This window comes from Carcharhinus amblyrhynchos, chromosome 11 (genome assembly GCF_965287045.1).
Source record: "Carcharhinus amblyrhynchos chromosome 11, sCarAmb.v2.hapA, whole genome shotgun sequence".
Classification (NCBI taxonomy): domain Eukaryota; kingdom Metazoa; phylum Chordata; class Chondrichthyes; order Carcharhiniformes; family Carcharhinidae; genus Carcharhinus; species Carcharhinus amblyrhynchos.
In genome coordinates this window covers 60,555,177-60,574,714 of record NC_137334.1, presented here as the reverse complement: position 1 = coordinate 60,574,714, position 19,538 = coordinate 60,555,177, and the positions used below count along the sequence as shown (strand labels likewise).

General features: G+C 41.8%; 1 protein-coding gene and 1 long non-coding RNA gene across 2 annotated transcripts in view; both read left to right on the top strand.

The window, feature by feature from the left end:
• Nucleotides 1-5,732, top strand: part of LOC145349723 (bile salt export pump-like) — an 81,983-nt gene extending 76,251 nt beyond the window's left edge. Inside the window, exons 27-28 of the mRNA XM_080198261.1 lie at nt 1,754-1,900; nt 5,532-5,732. Coding sequence (XP_080054387.1) covers nt 1,754-1,900; nt 5,532-5,732 — 348 coding nt within the window. The remainder of the gene's footprint in view (nt 1-1,753; nt 1,901-5,531) is intronic.
• Nucleotides 5,733-12,280: 6,548 nt separating this feature from the next.
• LOC145349722 (uncharacterized) lies at nt 12,281-15,528 on the top strand. Its single transcript, XR_013888139.1, has 3 exons — nt 12,281-12,927; nt 14,726-14,804; nt 15,246-15,528. It is a non-coding gene; the product is annotated as an uncharacterized LOC145349722 (long non-coding RNA).
• Nucleotides 15,529-19,538: the final 4,010 nt, after the last annotated feature.

The following is a 19,538-nucleotide window of genomic DNA, read 5'->3' as shown; positions in this document are numbered from 1 at the left end:
TGTCCATTGGTAATAATGTAATACGACATCATCGGAATTGTACAATAACAACAAGTTTCCCTGATGTAATCATTTAATCCCTGCAGAGCCATTTGGCCCGTTATGTCTGCACCAATTCTCTAAGAGAGCATTCCACCCGTGTCCTCCCCTCTGCTCTAACCCTATCACCCAATGCATTTAGCATGGTTAGTCTCCCTAACCTAAGCATCTTTGGACACTAAGGGGCAATTTGGCATGGCCAAATCACCTAACTAGCACACCTTTTCTATTTGATAAAGTCAGCATTAAACTAAGACATCCCAGGATGTCTTAGGCTAAAGGTAAAATACTGCGAATGCTGGAATCTGAACCAAAAACAGAAAATGGTGGAAAATAGCAGCAGGTCTGACAGCATCTATGAAGACAGAACAGAATTAACATTTTGGGTCAGGATGACCCCTCATCAGATCTGAAGAAGGCTGTTAATTCAATTCCTAGGATGTTTTGAGTTAGCTGATCTCAGCTGGGATGATATGACAGAATGATAGATTGGTTACAGCACTCAGTGAGACCACTCAACCATCATGTTTGCGTTGGCTCTCTGGAAGAGCAGCTGACTTAAATCCCAAACCCCTGCATTTTTCCTTTAGCCCTGCAAATGTTTTCTCTTTGTGCTTACCCAATTTTCATTTGAAAGCCACATTTAAATTTGCTTCCTATCAGGCTAGCAACGTGTCCCAGGGAAGTCTAGCTATGGGAACAAACATGAGGATGTGCTCTGTCTGCCTGTAGGCATGGAAGAGATGATGGTTGGATAGACGGACACTCTCAGACAGTGCATTTCAGATCCTAAAAGAATCTCATGCTTTTCCAATCACATTAAATCAGTTTTCTCTGGATTTCCTTCCTCCAATGGGAACAGTTTCTCCATATCTACTCTCACCAAATCTCTCATGATTTTGAAACTCTCTGCCAAATGTTCTTTTAATATTATCTTATCCAATAGAATAGTCCCAGTTTCTCCAATCTATCTATATTGCTGAAGATCCTTATCCCTGGAGCCATTCTCATATTTTTTTCTTGCTTTTGTATTCCAAGCTCCCACTTATAAAGTCCAGGATCATGTATGCTTTATTACCTGCTATCTCAACCTGCCCTGCCAATTTCAATGATTTGTGTGCATATACCCGCAAATCCCTCTGCTCCTGTAGCTGCTGTAGAATTATACCCTTTAACTTGTATTGCTTTTCCTTATTCCTCACACCAAAATGAATCACTTTGCACTTCTCTCCATTAAATATAATCTTCACCCATTCTAATAGCCCAAGGCCTCTTGAAGTTTCTTACTATTCTCTTCACATTTCACAATACTTCCAAGTTTTGTGACATTTGCAAACTTTTAAATTGCACCTAGTCCTAGTTTTTACAATAGGTAACCAGAAGTTAGAAGAGGTTTAAATTCTTCTAACTTTTCCTGAGTATCTGCTGGTGTAACCCTTCACCATCTGAAGTCTGCAATTGAAATCACAATTTTCAGATAATTTCCAGTTCAAGACAATTGCCCAGAAGAAGTTGCACATCTGAGCAATTACACATCTTTGCGGTGCCCCCAATCTGAAGATGGGAAGCTGGGAACTTATGGCTAATGAATTTATTATATACATTACCATTCTCTATTCTAGGGTTGGTTTAAATGTTCACATCTGACATAAAATACTTCCTGAACTGGTTACTTCATTCAAACACATTACTTTATGTATATTTTTTCACATAGAAATATGATACCAATGTGGGTGCCCAAGGCTCTCAGTTATCACGTGGACAGAAACAACGTATTGCTATAGCTCGAGCCATTGTCCGAGATCCAAAAATTCTTTTATTGGATGAGGCAACATCTGCACTGGATACAGAAAGTGAAAAGGTACTGACAATGAAAATATTGAGGCATGACTGTCTAGAAGATGACAGATATCTGGGGATATTTGAGGTTATAAAGTACCTAAAAGTCTAAATGGCTACTTAATTCTCATCAAATGATTCACCGCAAGATGTATTATGGTCTTCTATACGCTTTCAGTTATCTTTTAATTTCTATTTTGTTTCAATCCATTTCCTTTTTCAAATTGACATTACATTTTTCATTTCTATAATCTAAATTGTTATTGAGTTTTGCGTTATTAGCATGACAAGGATAGCTTTTATAAGATTGTTGAGGGACTGTGCATTAGGATTATGTACAGCTATAAGCATATGTATTTCTGTTATTTTTGACAATGAGTGTTGCCACAAGATATCAATTAGTATCTTGCTCTCTAATTAAATGTCCTAAATTACGTTCTGTGTTACACTTTAAACCTGAATATTATACTTTAAATCTGCCACACTTGTAGAACTTGTCTAAATAATTAGAACCTCTGATTACTCATTCTAATTTGCTCAAATATCCCATTACATTGTCGCCAATTACGTACAGAAGAGTCAATCTTTCACTCCTTGTCCACCTGATTTTAGATGGATGCAGTAAAAGGGCTGGGGCTGGAAAATTGAGGAGGGAACCATTTAACTGGTTCCTGCAGCCTGATACCATTTCTAGCAACAGTGATAAAGTGTTGCATGCAGCATTGCTATGGAGGATGGAAGGGAGATTTAACATTCTATTTTCCTTGCCAGTAATTTTGCCTTCAAGCTGCACTAGAGACTGTCAGCACTGCTTGAGCGGGTTTGTTTTCTGTACCAATATTCCATATGCAACTTAGATATTAGGTATGGGTTTAGATGGGAATCTTTCTGGGGACGGGGTGGGGAGGGGGCACCAAAATTGTTTAAACCTCAATAAACCAACCCAGGCTAACACTGATTATTTTGAATAGTTGGAATTCCTAGCTTATAAATCCAATCTTATAAAGAAGCTACTACCACAAAACCAACCAAACAATTAAATTGCTCAAATAAGTTCCGAGGTTAGAATCATAGAATCCCTACAGCGCAGAAGGAGACCATTCAGCCCACCGAGTCTGCACCAACCGCAACCCCACCCAGACCCTATCCCTATAACCCATGCATTTACCCTAGCTAGTCCCCCGACACCAAGGGGCAATTTAGCATGTCCAATCTTAACCCGCATATATTTGGACTGTGGGAGGAAACCGGAGCACCCAGAGGAAACCCATACAAACATGGGGAGAATGTGCAAACTCCACACAGACAGTGACCACGCCGAGAATCGAACCCGGGTCCCTGGTGCTGTGAGGAAGCAGTGCTAACCACTGTGCTGCTTTTTTACTTTTACTCAAAATTAATTTTCTAATAAAATATTTTTTAAGATATTCCTACACGTATCTGGATTGATGTTTAGTATTCCTTTAACAATGTTCCTTGTTCAAATGTGTTCCTTTCTCTGAGACTTCCTTGCCAGTATTGTTTGGTCTCTATTGATGCACTGAGCTCAGTCCTACCTGAAAGCTTTGACTCAATTCAGAACACAACAGGTTAACTTGTACTCAATTGTAAAATTCTGCATTCAAACCTGATTTTTAAGTCATCATTTGATATCTGAAAGTAATCAAGTGATGGATCTGACCTAAAACCATATCAATTGTAAAACCATGGACACCACGCCAATTAAGAGCAGCAATTGTTCATCTGACATCATTGGTGGTAAACCCTCAAGGATCAGCGATTGGGTAGCTCCAATGTGTGCTCGTGCACAGCAAGTGCCTGGCCTGTTTAAGTGCTCACAGGTAGAATCTGAAAGAAATGGCGGAGGTGATAGTGGATGCCTTGGTGGTTATTTTCCAGATGTCGCTGGATTCCGGGGAAGTGCCGGAAGATTGGAAAATGGCTAATGTTACGCCGTTGTTTAAGAAGGGTGGCAGGCAAAAGGCAGGGAATTATAGGCCGGTTAGTTTAACGTCTGTTGTAGGTAAAATGTTAAATCCGTCATCAAGGAGGAAATAGTGAGGCATCTTGAGGGGAATTGCTTGATAGAGCAGACACAGCATGGTTTCGTTAAAGGGAAGTCGTGTCTGACAAATTTACTGGAGTTCTATGAGGATGTGTCTAGGGCGGTGGATAGAGGAGAGCCGGTGGATGTGGTCTTTCTTGATTTTCAGAAGGCGTTTGACAAGGTACCTCACAAGAGGTTATTGCAGAAGGTCAGGGGTCATGGAGTTGGGGGTAGGGTGTTAGCGTGGATAGAGGATTGGTTGTCAAATAGGAGGCAGAGAGTGGGGGTCAATGGGTGCTATTCGGATTGGCGGTTGGTGACTAGTGGAGTGCCCCAGGGGTCGGTGCTGGGGCCTCAGCTATTTAGCATTTATATAGATGATCTGGAGGAGGGAACCGAGTGTATGGTGTCGAAATTTGCTGATGACACCAAGATTGGTGGAACGGCAAATTGTGCGGAGGGTGTGGAGAGTCTACAGAAGGATCTAGATAGGCTGGGCGAATGGGCCAGGAAATGGCAAATGGAATTTAATGTTGGCAAGTGCGAGGTGGTCCACTTTGGTAGGAATAATGGTAGGAAGGATTATTACTTACATGGCGAAAAACTGCAGCAGGCGACGGTGCAGAGGGACCTCGGGGTCCTTGTGCATGAGTCACAAAAACCCAGCCTGCAGGTGCAGCAGGTGGTCAGGAAGGCAAATGGGATGCTGGCCTTCATAGCGAGGGGGATTGAAAGTAGGGAGGTCTTGCTGCGGCTGTATAGGGCATTGGTGAGGCCGCAGCTGGAGTACTGTGTGCAGTTTTGGGCGCCGTACTTACGCAAGGATATTTTGGCCTTGGAGGGAGTGCAGAGGAGGTTTACTAGGCAGATGCCGGAGTTGAGGGGGTTGAGCTATGAGGAGAGGCTGAATAAACTGGGCTTGTACTCGTTAGAGTTTAGAAGAATGAGGGGAGATCTCATTGAGACATATAAGATGATGAATGGGATGGATAGGATAGAGGTGGAGAGACTCTTCCCGCTCAGAAAGGACAGTAGGACTAGGGGGCACAGCCTCAAGATAAAGGGGGGGCGGTTTAGAACGGAGTTGAGGAAGAACTTCTTCACTCAAAGGGTGGTGAATCTCTGGAATTCTCTGCCCGTTGAAGTGGTGGAGGCTACCTCGCTAAGTATTTTTAAGACGCGGGTTGATGGGTTTTTGATAAGAGAGGGGATTTAAGGGTTATGGAGAGAGGGCGGGAATGTGGAACTGAGCCACGACAGATCAGCCATGATCTTATTGAATGGTGGGGCAGGCTCGAAGGGCTAGATGGCCTACTCCTGCGCCTATTTCTTATGTTCTTATGTTGCTGGAGCGTATCTAAGTCCCCTTCTATTGCTACCTCTGTGCATGCATAATTTTCACCCATGATTTCATTCCTAAAAATGCAACATGTGAGCTTTCCAGTAGGTGAAACAAAATTATTTTTTGACCAACCTAAAACATGGCAATGATGACCACAGTGCAATACGAGTGCCACAGTCTGCCATAGTCAGCACCTATTAGTATTTCAACTTATTACATATTGGTCAACATTGATAATAGTTTAATGTTTTCTCTTGAGTTTAGATTGTCCAAGCTGCTTTAGATGAAGCAAGACAAGGAAGAACCTGCATCGTGATTGCACATCGGCTGTCAACCATTCAGAACTCAGATATTATCGCTGTCATGTCTCGAGGATTCATTATTGAGCAGGGATCTCATGAGGAGCTAATGGCTCTTAAAGGGGCTTACTATAAACTTGTCACAACTGGTGCTCCTATCAGTTAAACAGTGCTGAACCAAATCCACACTGTTTATCAGGCAGATTGCATTTCAAATGACCCTTCAAATCATGCCAGTTACTCCAAGTTTATTACCCTGCAGTATATACAGTTACTTAATCACAATAAGTGCTGTAAAGATGTGTGTATATTAGATTTTTATGTCTACTCATTTGCAAGTAGAATTTCTTCATACACTTTGATAGAAGTTTTTATACATTGCCAACAGAATCATTGCATATCCCTTTCGCACTGCTAGTGTATGATACTAAAATACATGTTTGTAGTATTAGCGATTTAAATTAGAACTGTGTAACTTCAGTAAGATCATTTTATATTTGAATGAAATAAAAGTGCACTGATAATTTTTCAGGGAACTTAAACACTTTCAATGAACTGCAGAAATTATATATTTTTAGAATGACTTACTTGAATTAGAAATAAAAATGATGGTATTATTGTTATTAGCATAAACAATGGAGAAGATTTTGCAATGTGTTATTTGGACTAGTCCAGCAAATTTAGAAATGTGTACATTGTAGTGCAAAAATCTACAAGTTGCAGTGGGCTAATAAATGCTACAGCCAAGGCCTCACAGCATCTATCATTGAGTTGCAGATTTAAGCATATGTAGGAAATAAGCATGAATTTAAGTTAATTACCAACTAATGATAAAGTATTCACAAAGAGAAAACTACATATCTGGTATTTCCAGGCATTAAGGATTATTGTCAATGAAGTGTATGTCAGGTGTTGTAGACAATTGTGGTTTTATAAATCTTCCAAAAACAGCAATAGTAGATGATCTAATTTGAAGTTCTGTATAAGCTAGTGTTTAATGTTGTCTAACTGCTTTCTTTCCCGTTGGCCTCTTGATCTCTTTATGTTAATCCTTCTGGTGATGATGAGGCACTCCTCTTATTTTGTTAATGCTTGAGGAGCCAGCACTAGAAAGAATCTTTTTTTTCCCCTGTTCACTCAAGGGACGTGTGCTTCACAGGCCAGACCAGCATTTATTCCCCATCTCTTTCACTGCCCTTGGTGGCGGATGGTGTCTTCCTGAAACACTGCAGCCCATGTGATGTAAATACACTCGCATGCTGAGGGAAGGAGTTCCTTTAATTGTTGAAATGGATTCCAAATAATGGCCAGAATTCCCCCATCCTGCCCACCACTTGAATTCTAAGGTCCATTGAAGTCGGGTGGGAATCTCTGGTTTTCAGGCGCGCACAGATGGCGAATCCCACCCAATGAGTTTTTAAAAACATTAACCTGACTTTGTTTTAAGAAGATCCATCAGACTTTTACATTAGTTTAATGTAAATATCTTTTAAGTAAGTTTTATCAGATTTTTTTGTTACTTTATTCTTTAACTGTTTAATTTAAATAACTTTCTAAGTGAGAAACTTCGTTGAAAGGTCAATATAGAGTCATAGAGTCACAGAGGTTTACAGCATGGAAACAAGCCCTTTGGCTCAACTTGTCCATGCTGCCCTTTATTTTCTAAAACCCTGTAAGCTAGTCCCAATTGCCCACATTTTCCCCATATCCCTCTATACCCATCTTACCCATGTAATTGTCTAAACACTTTTTAAAAGACAATATTGTACTTGCCTCTACTATTTCCTCTGGCAGCTTGTTCCAGACACTCACCAACCTCTGTGTGGAAAAAGTGCCCCTCTTTTGTATCTCTCCTTTCTCACCTTAAACCTATGCCTTCTAGTTGTAGACTCCCCTATCTTTGGGAAAATATATCGACTTTCTAGCTGACCTATGCCTCTCATTATTTTATAGATCACCTTCTACGCTCCAGAGAAAACTGTCCCAGTCTATCAAGCCTCTCCTTATAATTCAAACCATCAAGTCTCAGTAGCATGCTAGTAAATCTCTTCTGCAATTTTTCTAGTTTAATAATATCCTTTCTATGATAGAGTGACCAGAACTGTACACAGTATTCCAAGTGTGGCCTTACCAATGTCTTGTACAACTTAAACAAGATGTCCCAATTCCTGTATTCAGTGTTTTGACCAATGAAACCAAGCATACTGAATGCCTTTTTCACCACTCTGTCTATCTTTGACACCACTTTCAAGGAGCTGTGAACCTGTACTCCTAGATCGCTTTGTTCTGTAACTCTCCCCAACGCCCTACCATTAACTGAGTAAGTCCCGCTCTGGTTCAATCTACCAAAATGCATCACTTCACATTCATCTAAATTAAACTCCATCTGTCATTTGTCAGCCCACTAGCCCAATTGATCAAGATGCCATTGCAATCCGAGACAACCTTCTTCACCGTCCACTATGCCACCAATCTTGGTATCATCTACAGACTTACTACGCCTCCTATATTCTCAGCCAAATTAATAATATAAATGACAAATAACAGTGGGCTCAGCACCAATCCCTGAGGCACATCACTGGTCACAGGTCTCCAGTTTGAAAACCCTGTACAACCACACTCTGGCTTTTGTCATCAAGCCAGTTTTTATCCATTTAGCTACCTCACCCTGGATCCCATGAGATTTAACCTTATGCAACAACCTAATATACAGTACCTTGTCAAAGGTCTTGCTAAAGTCCATGTAGACTACATGCACTGCCCTCATCTACCTTCTTGGTTACCCCTTCAAAAAAACTCAATCAAATTTGTGAGACATGATTTTTCACTCACAAAACCATGTTGACCGTCCCTAATGTGTTTCTAAATGCCTGTAGCTCCTATCTGTCAAAATACCTTCCAACAATTTACCCATCACAGATGTCAGGCTCATCGACCTGAAGTTCTCAGGCATTTCCCTGCAGCCCTTTTTAAACAAAGGCACAACATTTGCCACTCTCCAATCTTCAGGCAACTCACCTGTGACTATCGATGATTCAAATATCTTGGCTAGGGGACACGCAATTTCCTCCCTTGCCTCCCACAATGTCCTGGGATACACTTCATCAGGTCTTGGAGATTTATCTACCCTGATGCACTTTAAGACATCCAGCACCTCCTTCTCTGTAACATGTACACTTCTCAAGACATCACTATTTATGTCCTTAAGTTCCCTAACATCCATGCTTTCCACAACAGTAAATACTGATGAGAAATATTCATTTAGGATCTCACCCATCTCTTGTAGATCCACACATAGATGACCTTGTTGATCCTTAAGAAGCCCTACTCTCTCCCTAGTTATTCTTTTGGCCTTTATGTATTTGTAGAAGCTCTTTGGATTTTCCTTTGCCTTATCTGCCAAAACAATCTCGTTTTCCCTTTTTGCCCTTCTCATTTCTCTCTTAACTCTACTCCCACACCCCCTATACTCTTCAAGGCAGTCACTTGATCCCAACTGCCTATGCATGTCACGTGCCTCCTTCTTCTTCTTGACCGGGCCTCAATATCACGAGTCATCCAGGGTTCCCTACTTCTATCAGCCTTGCCCTTCACTCTAACAGCAATGTTCTTACCCTGAACCCTGGTTAACATACTTTTGAAAACCTGCTACTTACCAGACGTCCCTTTGCCTTCCCACAGAATCACCCAATTAACTTTTGACAGTTCCTGCCTGATATCATCAAATTTGGCCTTGCCCCAACTTAGAATTTAACTTTTGGGCCAGACCTATCATTCTCCATAGCTATCTTAAAACTAATAGAATTATGGTCACTGGTCCCAAAGGTGATCCCTCACTAACACTTCTGTCACTTGCCCTTCTTTATTTCCCAAGAGGAGGTCAAGTTTTGCCCCCTGTCTAGTCAGGTCATCCACATCCTGAAGGAGAAATTCTTGCTGAATACACTCAACAAATTTCTCTCCATCCAACCCTCTAATACTATGGCTGTCCCAGTCAATGTTTGTAAAGTTAAAATCTCATTACCACCCTATTTTTCTTGGAGCTATCTGCAATCTCCTTACATATTTGCTCCTCAATTTCCTGCTGACTAATTGAGGGCCTATTGAAGTGATTTTCCCCTTCTTATTTCTCAGTTCTACCCATACAGACTCAATGGCCGAATCTTCAGATATATCCCCTCTCAGTACTGTCATGATGTTTTCCTGAATCAAAAGTGCAACTCCCCCTCCTCTCTTACCTCCTGTTCTATCTTTCCTGTAGCATCTGTAGCCTGGAACATTGAGCAGCCAATCCTACCCCTCCCTTAGACAACTTCCCTTGCTCTCTGCTCTGCTTTTGCCTGATCGGTACTAGGATTACTAACACTGCCTTTACTACTTAATGTGCTCTCTTTAACTTCTGTGCTGTCCTCAACCTTCTCTTCTGTCTCCCTCCTGCTTTGGGTCCCACCACCTGCCAAACTAGTTTAAACCCTCCCGACTGGCTTGAGCAAATCTCCCCACCAGGATATTAGCCCCCTCCAGTTCAGGTGTAACCTGTGCCTCTTGAACAGGTCACCTCTTCCACAGAAGAGATCACAATGATCCAAAAATCTAAATCCCTGTTTCCTGCACCAGCTCTCAAGCCAAACATTCATTTGCCTATTCCTTTCATTCCTACTTTCACTAGCACGTGGCACTGAAAACATTGTAAAAATCTGATAAAAGTCATTTACATTAAAGTCTGAAAAATCGTTTTAAACCATGTTTAAAATATTAGGGATTTTACATATCAGATATTCAAGTGTTTCAGCGCAAATCACTTTTTAATGATTTATCTGACTTCCTCAAAATATAAATATGTCTCTGATCAAAATTATTGCACTTTATAAATATGTTTACCTTTTTAATTTTGTAAAATTATTTTGCCAAATAAATCTGATTTAATCCTTTGTTCCAATGTCTTTTCACTAAAACAGCCTTGTCTATACAGATTTTCTGGTGTGGTGAATGGAAGCCCCATCCATACCTGCCAATTGTTTTCACCTGTGCTACATACAGCACTACAGGACCTTACGGAGGCTAACACTGGGAGGAAAATTCACCCTCCAACAGCGATTGTGGTTCATTATTTGATTTGAGATCAATGCTGTTGCTGCACTAATATTTATAAAATCTGTCCCCTATATCTGTGCGCTTGGTTTTATTCCTGACTATCCATTGTCAAGACATTTCCAGTAACTTTCTATTTCTGCCAACATACTATTACCAATGGAATCTCTGAAAAACCAATCCTTGGCCACTTCCCCTTCTGCATCTGCATCCTTGGTGATGCCATTCAAAATATCAGATCAACTTCCAAATGTATAGGAGGCCATCAAGCCTGAACCAACAACCCTATCCCCGTAACCCCACTAATCCCCCCAAAACTAGGGTCAATTTAGCAATCGACCTAATCTTTGGATTGTGGGAGGAAACCAAAGCACCCGGAGGAAATCCACACAGACACGGAGAAGGTGCAAACTCCACACAATGACCCAAGCCGGGAATCAAACCTGGGTCCCTGGGGCTGTGAGGCAGCCGTGCTCACCACTGTGCTGCCTCAAATATTGACTTTACATTAAAATAATAGGACCATACTTTTTTTAATTCAAAAAACATACTTTATTCATATATAACCTGAAAAACGTTAGAGAAACATTTCCAATCATTTCAACAGTAAAATGTGATCATATTTACATACCATGCGATCATAATTTATGCTGTGTTCAGTCTAAGAACATTACATATGTTTCAATACAAGTCCAAAGTTCTTTTAGAAACTGTGTACATTGGTCAAATTGCACTTTGTGCTACTTTACTGCAGTTACACACAGTTAGAGATTATAGACAGTCCCAGGATTTTTTTTTGGTTAATAGCTCCGAGGTCTACATTGGCTGAAAGGCCTTACACAATGGCCTTTTTTTTCTTCTGTTCACAAAGGATTCATTGTGGCTGATTTACTTTACAATCATATCAAAATTTCTGGAACTGCTTCTTGGCTCCTGCGGCTTTAGTGACCTTGAGGACGTTGAAACGCACAGTCTTACTGAGGAGCCGGCACTCCTCCACAGTCACACTGTCCCCACTCTGTACATCCCTGAAGCAGGGCGATAGGTGAACAGACATATTCTTGTGTCATTTCTGAAAAGTGGTTGTACTTCCTGGTGTAGTGCGGGTAGTCTCTGCGAATGACAATGGTCCGCTGCGTCTTGTGTATTGGCAGCGACTGCCCCAGGCTGGAGTACGTCCCCCAGTGAGGGCAAAGTGACTGTCTTGCCCAGCTATATTCACGGCCGGGTGTCCCCAGGAGAGGGAGCATGTGGTGTCCGGGGGCACAGTTGATGCTTTCCGTACCTGTTGGGCACCGCAGGGAGAGGGGTGTCTATTACTGACCCCTTTAATCACATTTTAATTTGATGTTTTAAATTTCCTTTCCGCCTTGTTTTCTGTTTTAGCAGTTTCCCATCTTTTAAGGAGCTGCCCCTTTTGAGTTGCCCTTAAGTTAGTTTGATTTTCTTTGTTTGGTTGGAGAACAGAAAATATCCCCCAGTGGCGACAACACTGTCACATTGGTACCCGCTGATGCTGAGGCAGTGTGTACTTGGGGGGGGGGGGGGGGGGGGGGGGGGAGGAGGGGGGGGGAGGAGGGGGGGGGGGGGGGGGGAGGAGGAGGCCCCGCCTCCACCCAGCAGAGGGGCCGGCACGCCGCCATTTTGTCAGCGGGCCCCAGGGAGCTGTCAGGTTGCAAATGTCCGCGCTCCGGGAGGGTCTGCAATCAGGGAGGGAGGAATAAATAATTATCCGCAGTTCAGGGCAAGAGACACAGGGAGAGAAAAGGAAGAAAGACGGGAGTGTCCGCCGCTGTGGGATGAGGGAGAGAGACAGAGACAGAAATGAGGGAGAAATGTCCCGCGGCTCCGGGCTCATTCCCGCCCCCCCCGCTCCAGTGTGTGGGAGACGGCCGAGTGTGGGCGCCTGGAGAGCCGGCGACGGGACGGGAGGTGAGGCCGCTCCTCCGTCGCCAGACTGGGGAGAAAGATTCCCTGCCGTCGCGGTGAGCGCCGGACTCCGGTGAATCCAGGCCGGGGGCTTCGGTATGCGGCTTCTCCCTTCCCTGCCCGGTACCCGGCTCTTGTCCGTGGTTAACCCCGGCGCAGGTAGGCTGTGTAGGCCCGGGAGCTCATCTCTGGTCCCGGAGCGTCCCCTGCTTGTGGTTTGGTTCTGGGGTAACTGGGCGCCCGGTTTATGGTGGCGGGGAGGGAGAGGGGGCTGTATTTGGGCAGAGCTTCCCTGGGCCAGACTGAGTGCTGCTGATAGTCAACCCGGAGTTATGGTCACGGTAAGTAAAGATAGCCGTTAACCTGGAGTGAATAACATCTCCTTTAATATCTCGGCTGTGGTTTGCACTGGATTTTTAAAATTTATTGACCATCTGAAGGCATTAAATCAATTAACTCCCATGTTTTACAGTCGCTCCACGTGGCGAGTTGGAAATACAGGTGTGGGTCCATTACACTTTGAATTAATGAGGGTACTTTTTGTTTGAGTTTTTAACTTTGATTAAAACTACTTTGTCAGTGTTTCTATAAGCATGTAAAATAGATTTTTCTGAAATGTACATGGAAAGCGTTTTCCACTGAAATTGTAGCTGGGGCCACACTGGTGAACAGTTGTTGGGCCACACTGCTGTTCCTCCAGTCATAACTATGGTTGCATCCATTGTACTTATTCCATATTACTATATCTGCATGGCCAATGTACGTATGGATAATTTTAATCTAACCCACCTGAAACTGACATAATCAGATCAATAAAAAATCCAATCTGATTTATTATATGGGGAGTAATTATGTAGGTTATGTTTAGAGTTTGAAGATGTAGGGATGATTTGATTAGTTTGCGAGTTTTGAAAGCTGCACCTTTTTCTATTTTTGAAGTGATAGTTTAGCAAATGGGGGAACTGGTAGATGCAAAACTGCAGCATTGATGGTTGGCTCCTTAAGAATATGTATCCTCTCATGACTGGCGTCAGTTGCAAAATCAGACATCCATAGAGCTGGCAATTAATGGTGTTAGATGAGATTCTGCAGCTGCGTCACATTTGGCCTTCCACTGGGCATGTTGGATGTTTTTGAGTTTGCTGTAGGTGATCCTTGAAGCTGACCCAAATTTATTGAATTTAGTTTCCTGAAAGAAGGCTGTTTGTAAGCATGGTTTAGCTTTCTTATCATTGCTGGTTTGACTCGCCATATTTTGCTCAGTTTACTTGCTGGTATACATTAATTCCAACAAAATCAGTATTCTTATGCTGGAATTATTTTGATTTTAATTGATATTAGAATTCATTGAAGGGGTTGAACAAATACAGCCATGCAGTTTGAATGTTAAATATTCCCCATATTTTGGGGAGTTTGAAATCCAGTTATTTAGAATTTATAGCTACTGATTTCAATGGAGTATTGTAAATGTTTTAATACTGTAGAAAATATTGGAAGCAAATGTTGTATCAGCCCAGAGGAAATCAGTGTTTTCAACAATTACCTTTCTTGATTTTAGCACAGACTTTCAATATCTTTGCTTATGAAACCCAATCATTGCTTTATTCCACACAACTTCTGTCATCCATTAGTGTGCTGTGGCATATACTCTGATCTTTCTGCCTTTGTATTTATCAGTGCCTTCTATTCCCCAACCTTCAGCCATACCTACCATTGCACTGTAAATTCCTACTTTGCTAGTTCTCTCTCTCCACTTCCAAAGATATTCTCTCCAACCTGTCTCTTTTTTCAGTTGCATTCCATACCTATGCTCGCAATCATTTTCTGTACAGCTGAGGAAATTTGTTACATGAATGGGGCTCTACAAGTGTGTTTAAAAGTGTGTTGAAGTGAACAAATATATATGAATGAAAATACTAGGGAATAATCTTTTAAACTTAAGCAATTCTGTCTCTCTCTTAAGTTGCTCCTTAAAACATTTCTTGAACAAATTTTTGTTCAACTGCCATATCTCCTTAGTTCTTCAGTTGAAGCTCTTGTGAAAGGCCCTGGGATGCTTTACCAAATGAAATACTCTAAAAATGCTTGAAATTAATTGTAGTCATTTGATACATTCAGGCTTTTTACATTTTATTTTAGCATCTGATGTCACACTTTGAAAAGCAGTGTCCATCTTTACTGAGAAGGACTTCCCTGTTGTGATTTAAAGTGAACTTTGGTAAGATTAAATTTTCTTCTGTAGCAATATGATCTTGGATAATATAGTTCTTGAGCCAGACAAGCAATTGAATCTAACACAATTTGCTGAGTAATATAATAAATTAAGCAATTTATGTAAGCTGTGCAATTATACTGGCACATTTGGCAACGGTTATTCTGCGAGTCTTGGCGTGGACTATTATTGTTACTAATAAGAATTTAATTAATCATTTTTAGCAGTGTTTATAAGACTTTTAAGAGTGAACTTTATTCAAGATCCTCCCACAAAGGCATGCTTGCATTGTTTGCTTGCAAGCTTGTAAGAAATGGAGGAATATTAAGTGAATAGCTGCTTTTACAATGGACTATGTTTTGGTAAATAGTTCATCTAAGTGCATATTCATACATTTTATTAATACTCAAGTAATTAGCTCAAGACGAATGTTCTCCTATTTTCTAGGTGCAAAACAACATGAATCCTGAAAAGTCTACAGCTTATTTTGGTATTTGGGCAGGAGAACGTAATGTTTAGAGAAATCGGCCTTCAATGTTGTACCGTCGGAAACATTAAACTTCTTGTCGTGACTTGAAATTGCTATCTTGAAGAAGCTTTGCATTCTGGAAAAACAATGGATTTTTAAAGCTAGAATTTGTGATACCAGCTGAAATAATACTCTTTGCTATTGGTTATGTTGTGATCTATTATGCCTACATGTCCAAAATAAAATATTTATGCAAACATTTTTCTTGGTGGTATAAAACTTACTTATGGGTGATTCTAAATTATCTGCATGAGCTGGGACTGCTTCACAGTAGTTAGCATTGCTGCTTCACAGTGCCAGGGATCTGAATTCAATTCCCAGCTTGGGTTACTGTCTGTGTGGAGTTTGCATGTTCTCCCCATATCTGGGTGGTTTCCTCTGGGTGCTCTGACTTCCTCCCACATTCTGAAAGCCATGCTAGTTAGGTGCATTGACCCGCACAGGCGCTGGAATGTAGCGACTAGGGGAATTTCACAATAACTTCAAGCCTTATTGTGATTAATTAATTAATAAACTTTACTTAATTTAAAATGTTCTATTTTTGGGGGGGCAACTTTCCTGAAAGTATACAAATGAACATTGTATTATACTTGGCTAAGTATATGAAGGAACATTTAAGATATTACTTACGTGGCGAAAAACTGCAGCAGGCGACGGTGCAGAGGGACCTCGGGGTCTTTGTGCATGAGTCGCAAAAACCCAGCTTGCAGGTGCAGCAGGTGGTCAGGAAGGCGAATGGGATGCTGGCCTTCATAGCGAGGGGGATTGAATATAAAAGTAGGGAGGTCTTGCTGCAGCTGTATAGGGCATTGGTGAGGCCGCAGCTGGAGTACTGTGTGCAGTTTTGGGCGCCGCACCTGCGCAAAGATATTTTGGCCTTGGAGGGAGCGCAGAGGAGGTTTACTAGGCTGATGCCGGAGTTGAGGGGGTTGAGTTATGAGGAGAGGCTGAATAAACTAGGCTTGTACTCGTTAGAGTTTAGAAGAATGAGGGGAGATCTCATTGAGATGTATAAGATGATGAATGGGACGAATAGGATAGAGGTGGAGAGACTCTTCCCGCTCAAAAAAGACAGTAGGACTAGGGGGCACAGCCTCAAGATAAAGGGGGGGGGGGCGGTTTAGAACGGAGTTGAGGAGGAACTTCTTCACTCAGAGGGTGGTGAATCTCTGGAATTCTCTGCCCGTTGAAGTGGTGGAGGCTGCCTCGCTAAATATTTTTAAGAAGCGGGTTGATGGGTTTTTGATAAGAGAGGGGATTAAGGGTTATGGAGAGAGGGCGGGAATGTGGAACTGAGCCACGACAGATCAGCCATGATCTTATTGAATGGTGGGGCAGGCTCGAAGGGCTAGATGGCCTACTCCTGCTCCTATTTCTTATGTTCTTATATTGGATAATTGCCATAAAATGAAGCTGATGAAAGAAAAGTAGCAGTGGCAACATGGATGTGAAATTGCCTGGGTGATGGGAGATAGCAGTGGTGAATGGTTGTTTTGGACTAGGCAAATGCACACAATGGGGTTCCTTGGGCTGGTACCAGTTCTTGATCTATATAAATGTCTCAGACTTTGGTACACAGGGCACATGTTCAAAATTTGTAAGTAATGATTTGTAGGTATTATAAACTGAGGAGGATAGTGATTGAACTTGATGACGTGGCTGGTGCAATGGGTGGACGTGGCAGATTCAGTTTAATGCAGAGTAGTGAAAACGTGCATTTCTGTGGCAAGATTGAGGAGAAAATACATTCTAATGGCTATGATTCTGAAGGGAATGCAGAAATAGTGGGACCTAATGTTACATGCTCTTCAATAACCAATAAAATGAACAAATTACCTTCCTCTAAAGGGAATCTAATGTTCCATGTGTTCAAATTATTGAAGGTAGAAGTACATTTTTAGAAGTGGTTAAAAAGGCATACAGGATCTTGGGCTTTATGTGTATATAAAAGCAGTTATGGAACTCTATAAGGTAGGTTTGACTTCAACTGAATCATTGCAGGCTGCCTCGCTAAATATTTTTAAGAAGCGGGTTGATGGGTTTTTGATAAGAGAGGGGATTAAGGGTTATGGGGAGAGGGCGGGAAAGTGGAACTGAGCCACGACAGATCAGCCATGATCTTATTGAATGGCGGGGCAGGCTCGAAGGGCCAGATGGCCTACTCCTGCTCCTATTTCTTATGTTCTTATGCATCACCCCTTATATAGAATGTGAAGGCTTTAGAGAGGATGTGAAAATGATTCCAGTAAAGTTGGTTTATTAGTCACAATTAGGCTTACATTAACACTGCAATGAAGTTACTGTGAGAATCCCCTAGTTGCCACATTCCGGCACCAGTTCAGGAACATGGAGAATTTAGTACACCAATTAACCAGTACATCTTTCGGAATGTTGGAGGAAACCCACACATGTGGGAAGAATGTACAGGCTCCACATACACAGTGACCTAAGCTGGGAATTGAATCGGGATCCCTAGCGCTGAGGCAGCAGTGCTAACCACTGTGCGACTGTGCTGCCCCAGTGATAGAAGTTGGGATTCTTAAGAAGTTGAGAGGAAATTTGATTTTGGTGCTTAAAATAAGACACTAGATAAGTAGATAGGGAGAAACATTTAATTTGGCAGATGTCAAGAATTAGAGACAATTTAAGATGATTGCCAAACAAAGCAACAGCAATATGAAAGACCTTTTGTGCATTGAGTGGTTGTGACCTGGAATATGTTGTCCAAGAATGTAAGCAGAGGCAACTGGCTTTCAAAGGAGAATTGGATAAATGCCTGAAGAGGGGGAAAACTGATGGGCTTTGGTGAATTGGGAATGCCTGGAGTCCCAGCGGTGACCACTGCTCACACCTGATTGGGACCTGATATGACAGAGCTGCCAACCAATCTCTTAAAGCTGGTCTTTCTCCTGTGACAGCAGTTAAGTCTCTCCTTATGCTAATTAACACTGCTCCCATCATTAATGGTAGTGGGGCAGCCATCTTTATTGTGGACGGGCTCAGCACTTTTAGATAGGGTGGTGGGTATCACAGCTCTCCATAAAATCCAACTTGATGTTTAAGTACTCGGTGTGATAACATTTTTTCAGAAAACCCCCTCTTTGCAACACCGTAGGCTGACCTTTACGTACTTGGCATTGGGTGGGAGTCCAATCTGGAAGTGCATTGGTGACCAACTCCCACTCACGCCTTTGAAAGATGTGTAATATTCTCGGCCTTTTGGCTGAGATCAAGTGTAGTATCAACATGCTGTACTTGGTTGAAGTCATTAGGTTACATTTTAGCTTCATTTGAAGCAATTCTTAAAATTGGCATCTCAGCCTTTTGGAAGAGGTGCAATGCTGATTCCAATCAGCTTGGATCATGTACATCAAGCCCAAGACAGGAGGTGAGAGCCCTGTCTTGTAAGCTTGGATCAGGAATATCTTTCTTGTTGAGACTCGGAATTGGACTTGATTTGATTGAATTGGATTTAAAAAAAAAATGTAGTGGCCAATTAATGACTGTTTGGCAGGGGGCCAGTATGCCCAATTGACCAGGCACAGATGGGGCAAAAGATTAACTGGAGTAGGTCAGCCACCCATTTAAAGGCACCCAGTCACTGGACTGACATTTAACATAAGAAAGCATTCTTTGGACACTCAGGTGTTCTGTGTGGAAGAATTTAAATTCCTGTGAATTACAGTAGGTGTAAGACAGTGATAAATATGGACCATTACAACAATTTATTAGGACAGACATAATCATAGTTTATTAAGGGAACTTGAGGGTCAGTGGATTACAATCAAGGAACCGGTAACTTACTAAAGAGACTTCTTAAGAGTTTTGAAAACTCTTTAGTGCAGTATTAGAAAGATTAAGTAAAATTCCACACAGGATAAAGACATCACCCAGCCAATATGCTGATGTGGCAAAAAAAAGCTGATAGCTGAATGTGTACGTGGCTAATCAGTACTAGTAAACCTGAGTCAACTTCAGGGCATATCAGCTTGAATGCCTGGAGACCTCCATAACACTTAGCCTGAATTAGCAGGCAAAGTTGGCAGTGCAAGGCTGAGTCTGGTAGCAATAAGCACTAGGGAAGAAATTAGGAACTGTAAGGAGATAAGAAAGGCAAATAGTACTTGGGGTAATAGACACCCTGTCGTATGAACATCCCAAATTGTTTAATGTAAAACCTAAAACCAGAAAATGTTGGAATGTAGATAATG